Below are 7,793 nucleotides of genomic sequence, written 5' to 3'. Positions count from 1 at the left end.
CGCAGGGTCCCCGCCCCGCCCGCGCCACGCGCCAGGGTGTGCACACGCGTCCAGCCGGTAACCCGCGGGAAGAGGAGCCAGCGGGAGCCGGGGTGCAGAGGCCTGTGGGCTGCGGGACCCCTCAAAAAGCCAAAGCAGCCGGGTATGGTGGCACATAACTATCATCCCAGCTGGGTGGGTGAGGCAGGAGGCTGCGGTGAGTTTGAAACCAGGAGGGCTACATAGTGGGACCCTATCTCAAACAAAACAAAAACAAAGACAAAAAAGAACAAAGCAAAAGCAGGAATTCGTCCCCTCTGCCTTACACGCAAGCTCAGCTCACTTAAACCCCCGTCAACACACAGACACTCTCCATGCCACCAGTCTCTCCTGTGCCTCACCACTAGCTCTCAGAGGACCGCCTCTGAGGGGAGTCCCAAGCTCCTAAGAGCACTTTCTCCATAAATTTACCGTCCTCTCTGCTGTTGGTAAAGTTAAGTGAGACTGGTCATGTCAAGGGCTGAAAACACAGTAAGCCTCCATAAATGTTAGCCGCTGTCACTGTGAATGTGATTGTTATTATTAAAAGTGGCTTGAGGTGGGCACATGCCTGTAACCCCAGTACTTGGGAGGCTGAGGCAGGATTGCCTCGAGTGTGAGGCCAACTTGGGCTACCTAGTGAGTTTGAGTCCAGTCTGGATTACATAGTGAGACCCTGTCTCAAGAAAAAAGGATGGGGTTTGAATCCCAATATGGCGTCCGACCTGTTCTTGGATCCTGTGGCTGCCGAGCTTCCAGGCCTCTCCCCTAAACAGTAAAATGGGGCCCAGCCTCTTTTTCCAGGCTGCTGTATACAGTTGGTGCTCTATACATGCAGACTAGTATGCTAGCTCATGTGCAGGTTTCTGCACAATTTTTCTGGGAGTCTGGAGTTCCTGGAGCATACAGCTTGGTTTGTGGGTGCTGCTGGGCCGCTCACTCACTCAGGAGCCCAATAAGGGAACCAAGCCAGGGCCCTTGGGTCCTCCCTGGCAGCAGTGGGCATCTAGGTGACGCTGCCTCTGCATGGTTTCTGTTGTCCTAGAGACCAAGCCGGTGTGTTTTCTCTTTTGTTTCTAGTCTACTCCTTGGGGAATTTTAACAACGAAAAGAGGAGGAGGAGCTGGCCTCTCACCTTTCCGCACCCTTCCGGGCCATCACACCACGCTTACCTGCGCAGCATAATCCCTTTCTTCCTGGCCTCCTCAGCCTCTGCCTGTGCAGCCTGCTCTCCCCACAGCAGCTCAAGGGGCCAGGAGAACCCGACTCACAGAACATCCCTCCTCTGCCTAGAATCCTTAAAGTTCCCTCCTCACTCAGAAAAAAGCCCAATTCCTCCCTGGGGATAGTGGCACATACCTGTCATCCCACTACTCAGGAGGCTGAGGCAGGAGGATTACTGCAAGGCAAGGCCAGCCTGGACTACATAGCAAGATCCTGTCACAAAAACTAAACAAGCAAACAAAAAAATCTGAAAAGCCCCTCACTCTTGAAAATCAAGGCAGGATATCTGTGACCCTTCCCCTGGCTTCATCTCCCTCTAATTGTCTACCTAACTCTTTTTGTTTTTGTTTTTGTTTTTATTTATTGAGACAGGGTCTCGCTGTGTAGTCCAGGCTGGTTTGGAACTCACTGGCCTTGAACCTAGAGCGATCCTCCCACCTCAGTCTCCCAAGTGCTGGGATGACAGGTATGCACCACCACGCCTGATTACTTTACAGACAGCCCACCCATTTTACAGATGAACAACCCCAGTGGATAGAGGTGTCCTGAGCCCGGGCCTGCCGGAATCCTGTCCCTGCCAACCTGGATCCAGACTGCCTCCCTGGATGCCACAAGGGAACCCTGCCAGGATCTGGCTCCAACCTTCCAGTGTGCATTTACTCAGTGAGTGTTTATCAGTGCCCACAGGGGACTCAGGAAGCACTGGAAACATAGTTGCACTCAGGGCCTTCACTGAGAGACAGAGGACTGATTGTAAAATCCCCACAAACAAGAGAACCACTCCAGAGCATCCTGCAGCTTCTTCCCACCCCTCTGATGTACGCTGGGGCCTTGCCCAACTCTCCCTGCTGCAGAGCCTGCTTCTGCCTTAGTAGTCTTACAAAAACTCCTCGCCCCACACCTGGCCTGATAGTGGTGTTCTCAGGCCTCCCAGCCCCTGTCCTCGCCACTCTCCTCACCCCCATGGTACAATACTGGGCTGTGCTCTTTCCAATCAATCTCATCTCACCTGTAACCCCAGGGCCTTTGCACTGGCTGCAGTCCAGTCAGGAACACCTTTCTATCATGTTGCTCCACTGCTGGCCCCAGTGACTATTTAATCTCCATTTAAATATTAGTTCTTCGAGCAGGGTGCCATGGTGCATGCCTATCATCCCAGCACTCTAGGAGGCTAAGGCAAGAAGTCCAGCCTAAGCAATTAGTGACTTAGCAAGACCCTAGCTCAAAATACAAGATAAAAAGGGCTGGGGGTGTAGTTGAGTGAGAAGGCCCTGGGTTCAATGCGCCCCCACAGAAAAGGCACCAGCTCTCTTCTGACCACACTTATGCCCATCCTTCCTGACTCATGTGCCATTTGATTTATTCTGAAAGGTGCTTCTGGGAAGCGGGGTTGAAGGGAGGGAAGGGGAATGGGGAAACAAAAGAAGCATCATGCCGGGTGTGGTGGTGCACGCCTGTAATCCCAGCAGTTGGGAGGCTGAGGCAGGAGGATCATTGCAAGTTCAAAACCAGCTTGGACTACATGGTGAGTTCAGCCTGCATTGTGTAGTAAGACCTTGACTTAAAAACGAAACAAAACAAAACAAAAAAAACAAGAATCCAGATATATCACATACAGGTACAAATTCCCTATGATGAATGTGATCGCTATGTATATCTAAACTATCAATAAAATTTTTTTTAAAATGCAAAAAAGAAAGAAAGACTAGGGCCAGCAGTGGAGCAATATGATGGAAAGGCATTCCTGACTTGACTGCAGCCAGTGCAAAGGCCCTGGGGCTGCAGGTGAGATGAGATTGCTTGAAAAGAGCACAGCCCAGTGTTGTCCCATGGGAGTGAGGAGAGTGGAGAGGACAGGGGCTGGGAGGCCTGAGACCACCTGCTTGCAGGCCAGGCTCTCTGACTCTCCTCAGGCCCTGGGATCACAGTCTGTAGAACAAACAATCAGACATAGGCAGGGGCAGAGGGCCCAAGAGGTGCAGCAAGCAACTTGGGAAGCAAACTCCCAGCCCTCACCTCCCCGCTACCCTGCTCCTTTCCTCTGGCCACGCTGCTCTCCTGCTGCTGCTCAAACACGCAGAGCCTGTGGTGACCTCAGGACCTTCAAACTGGCCGTTCCCTTTGCCTGCAGTGACTTCCTTCATGCTGGGCATGGTGGCGCTCACCTGTTGTCCCAGCACTCAAAGGCTGAGACAGGAGGTCTGTCCCAAGTTTGAAGCTAGCCTGAACTATGTAGTGAGACCCTGGCTCAAAATGAAATAAAGGCCGGGCGTGGTGGCGCATGCCTGTAATCCCAGCACTCAGAAGGCTGAGGCAGGAGGATTGTTGTGAGTTCGAGACCAGCCTGGGATACAAAAGAAAAAAAAAAATACAAAATGAAATAAAAAGATTTCCTTCAAATCTTGGCATTCTGTCTTCCTCTCTTCACTGCTGTCTTTATGCAGATGTTGCCTCACAGAGAAGCCTGCCCCAGGTGCACCCCCACCTAAAATAATTCCCATCCCACCCTCCACCCCCGCCCCTCACATACCATGTGTCTTCCTTGCTTTTTTTCTTTTTGTCTTTTTGAGACAGGGTCTCGCTATGCAGTTCAGGCTGGCCTTGAGCTCACTTTGTAGCCCAGACTGGTCTCAAACTCACAATGATCCTTCTGCCTCAGCCTCCTGAGTGCTGGGATCACAGGCATGCGTCACCACGCCTGGCCCTTGGTTTTTTTTGAAGATGGAAACCAGGGCCTTTCCTATTCCAGGCAAGCTCCACCTCTGCATACATTCCCAGCCCTACTTCCTTGTAAATTTATGGCTTATTTTATTTTGTTTTTTGAGACAGAATGTGACTATGTAGCCCAGCCTGGCCTCCAGATTATCTCAATTGTCCTGCCTCAGCCTCAAGTACTGAGGTTACAAGTGTGGGCCTTGTACAGCACTTGCCTCACATGGTTGGGGGCCTGGGTTTTATCCTCAGCATTGCAAAAACATACATGAAAATTCCCCTGAAGCCCAGCTACTCAGGAGGTTGACTGGAGTCCCTTGAGGGACAGGTAGGGTGAGACATCCCAAAAACAGATAAAACCAAGTAGCTGCTGAATGAATAGATGAAGGGAATGAACCAGGCATCATGGGATATGACAAAAAAAATTTTGGAGGAGGTGTCCTGGTAATTGAACCTAGGAGCTACACCTCTAGCTGGGTTTTGGTGGGGGTTTTTTTGTTGTTTTTTGGGTGGGGTTCTTTTTTTGTTTTTTTTTCTGGTACTGGGAATCGAGCTCATGACCTTCTGCTTGCCAGGCAGGCACTGTGCCACTGAGCTAAATCCCCAACCCCTGTTCTGTTTTTGTTTTTTTTTTTTTTTTTTGGTTTTTTTCCGGTACCGGGAACCGAACTCATGACCTTGCGCTTGCCAGGCAGGCGCTTTGCCGCTGAGCTAAATCCCCAGCCCCCCCTGTTCTGTTTTTGTTGTTGTTGTTGTTGTTTGTTTTTTGAGGCAGTCTCACTAATGTAACTCAAGCAGGTCTTGAACTCACTAGGTAACCCAGGCTGGCCTCCATTTCGTTTTGTTTTGTTTTTTGTTTTTTTTCTGGTACCGGGAATTGAACTCACGACTTTGTGCTTGCCAGGCAGGCGCTGTGCTGCTGAGCTAAATCCCCAGCCCCTGGCCTCCATTTCATGGCGATATTTCTGCCTCAGCCTCCCAAGTGCCGGAATTACAGATGTGCACCACCACTTCTGGTTAATAAAGCTATCTCAAAAAACACTGGGTGAGTCGAACGTGGTACCTCACACCTGACATCCCAGCATGCTGGGAAGTTGAGGCAGGAGGATGACAAGTTTGAGCCTAGCCTGGGCCATTTAGTGACTTACTGAGACCTCAGTTCAACATAAAAAATAAGAGCACAGTGTGGTGGCGCATGCCTGTAATCCCACCACTCAGGAGGCTGAGGTAGGAGGACAGCCATGAGTTTGAGGTGAGCCTGGGCTACACAGTAAGTTCAAGGCCAGCCTGAACTACATATCGAGACCCTGTTCAAGGAAAAAAAACAATGATGCAAAATAAATAAATAAATAAATAGGGACTTTGGATGCAGCTCAGTGTGAAGGCCCTGGGTTCAATCACCAATGCTGTGGTGGGGGGAGGAGCAATGTGTCAAGGCTGGAAACACAGGCATGGAGTAGCTTGATGAGGCACAGCCTGCAAGCCTGTCATCAAACCCTGCGCAATAATACCGGAGAGCTCCAGTAGTCACGTCTCTTCTTCTCCTAGCCTGTTTCTTCACCTGGCAAAAGGGTGATAATAGCTGATAATAGCTGCCTCTAGCTCATAGGGTTGCTACCAGTCTTAAATGAATTTCAGGTGGCGGTGCTTGGGATTGAATCCAGGGACGGCTGAGCTACATTCCCAAGGATGACTCCTTTATATTTTTGAGACAGTCTCCCTAAATCGCGCAGGCTGGGTAGAAACTTGTGATCCTCCTGCCTCAGCCTCCCAGAGTGCTGGGATTATAGTTGCATATTCAGCTTTACACAACATGGAACCATCAGTATGTGGTTTGGGAGCTGACTCTTTTCATACAGCATGTTGGTTTTTTTGTTTTGTTTTGTTTTTTGGCTTTTTGAGACAGGGTCTCACTATGCAGTTCAGGCTGGCCTTGTGATCACTTTCCAGCCCTGGCTGGTCTCGAACTCATCGTGATCCTCCTGCCTCAGCCTCCCGAGGGCTGGGATTACAGGTATGTGCCACTGTGCCCAGCTCATCTTTTGTTTCTGATTGAGGTAAAATTCACAGACCATACAATTTACCCTTTTTCAAGTGTATGTATGACTCAGTGGGTTTTTTTTTTATTATTATATTTACAGAGAAGATGTTGGTTTTCAGATTCATCCATAATGTCACATGTAGTGACAGTTTCTTCTTTTCATTTCTAGCAGTGCTGTGATTCCTGCACTGAGGAGGATTGATTCCAGGACCAAGGCCTAAACAAAATCTATCAATGAAGCCAGGCAAGGTGGCCCGGGCTGGTAATCTCTACACTCTGGGAGGCTGAGGCAAGAGAATCACAAGTTTGAACCCATCCTGTCTCAAAATGAAACATAAAAAGAACTGAGGATGGAGCTCAATGTAAAAGCCCTAGGTTCCAAACTGGGCGTGGTGGCGCACGCCTGTAATCCCAGCACTTGGGAGGCTGAGGCAGGAGGATCGCTTCGAGTTCAAGACCAGCCTGGGCTACAAAGTGAGCTCAAGGCCAGCCTGAACTGAGTAGCAAGACCCTGCCTCCAAAAAAAAAAAAAAAAAAAGACAAAACAAAACAAAAGGCCCTAGGTTTCAACCCCAGCAAGAAAAGAAGAGAGCACAGTCACTTCGTCCTTTTGCCTAAGGAGTTCCGAGACCTCCATTTCCCCAAGGGTGACTCCTGGCCACCAGCCCAAGGCAGTGCTGGTTGCCTCTCCAGCCAAAGTCACCATCACTTTCTTTTTAGCTCCTTGGGTGGGTGTGTTTGAAGTCTTTTCCATTTTAAAACATTTTGACGCAAATCAAGCCAATGTGACAAATGTTCACATTTGCTAATCTTGGGTGGTGGGTGTATCTGATCTTTTCTGTAGTAAAAATTTGATTTTTTTATATTTGGGGTTGAGTGTTGGGAAAGGGGAAGCTCCTCTGGCTGCGTGAATGGCGAATATCTTTGGAGCTCTCCTGTTCCCCTGGACCCTCAAAAGGACGTCCTGGCTCTAGTAATCTCCTGATTCATGGTCATCGCCCCCACCCACACTCTCCTCTCTCCCTAGGGACTGATGACTCCAGGCTTCCCAGGTACTTGGCTTGGTCCATCTCCCCCTCAGGGCATGGCATAAGGAAGCGGGTGGGGATGGGTTTTCAAATTTAGAAAATAATTTTAGCCGGGTGTGGGGGCGCATGCCTGTAATCCCAGCACTCAGGAGGCTGAGAGAGAAGGATCATTGCAAGTTCGAGGTCAGCCTGGGCTACAAAGTGAGCTCAAGGCCAGCCTGAACTGCATAGCGAGATCCTGCCTCAAAAAAGACAAAAAATAAAAAAAAAAAATTTTTTTTAAAAGGGCTTGGAGTAGCCAGGTGTGGTGGTGAATGCCTGTAATCCCAGCTCTTGGGAGGCTGAGGCAGGAGGAGCATTGTGAGTTTGAGACTAGCCTGGGCTACAAAGTGAGCTCAAGTCCAGCTTGAACTGTATAGGAGATCCTGTCTCAAAAACACAAACACACAAAAAGGGTTTGGAGCTGGGTGTAGTGGCACACACCTATAATCCCAGCACTTGGGAGGCTGAGGCAGGCTGACTGCCTCGAGTTTTATGCCAGCCTGGGCTACACAGCAAGACCCTGTCTTAAAAAAAAAAAAAGAAAAGAAAAAGAAAAACTTGCTGGGGATGAAGCTCATTGTTCTCGGAGGACCCCTGGGTTTGATTCCCAGTGCTGTAACAAAAGCACTAGAGGAAGGTATCTTTCAGCTGAGGGAGACAGGAATGCTACAGCAGCAAATATCATCCTTCTGGACATTTCACCTCTGTCCTCTCCAAATTCCCAAAGC

At 49.6% G+C, this 7,793-nt stretch overlaps 1 protein-coding gene across 1 annotated transcript; it reads left to right on the top strand.

The window, feature by feature from the left end:
• LOC106148074 (translation initiation factor IF-2-like) lies at positions 1–1,636 on the top strand (the record flags this gene model as incomplete). Its single annotated transcript, XM_013512174.1, is given in 2 exon segments — positions 1–142; positions 1,099–1,636. Coding segments are annotated over 2 exon segments (411 nt in total), but the record flags the coding sequence as incomplete, so codon positions are not given.
• Positions 1,637–7,793: the final 6,157 nt, after the last annotated feature.

Source organism: Chinchilla lanigera, unplaced genomic scaffold (genome assembly GCF_000276665.1).
Source record: "Chinchilla lanigera isolate Chin_1 unplaced genomic scaffold, ChiLan1.0 scaffold00014, whole genome shotgun sequence".
NCBI classification, from domain to species: domain Eukaryota; kingdom Metazoa; phylum Chordata; class Mammalia; order Rodentia; family Chinchillidae; genus Chinchilla; species Chinchilla lanigera.
The sequence above is the reverse complement of the archived record's forward strand: the minus strand, read 5'-3'. Positions and strand labels throughout refer to the sequence as shown.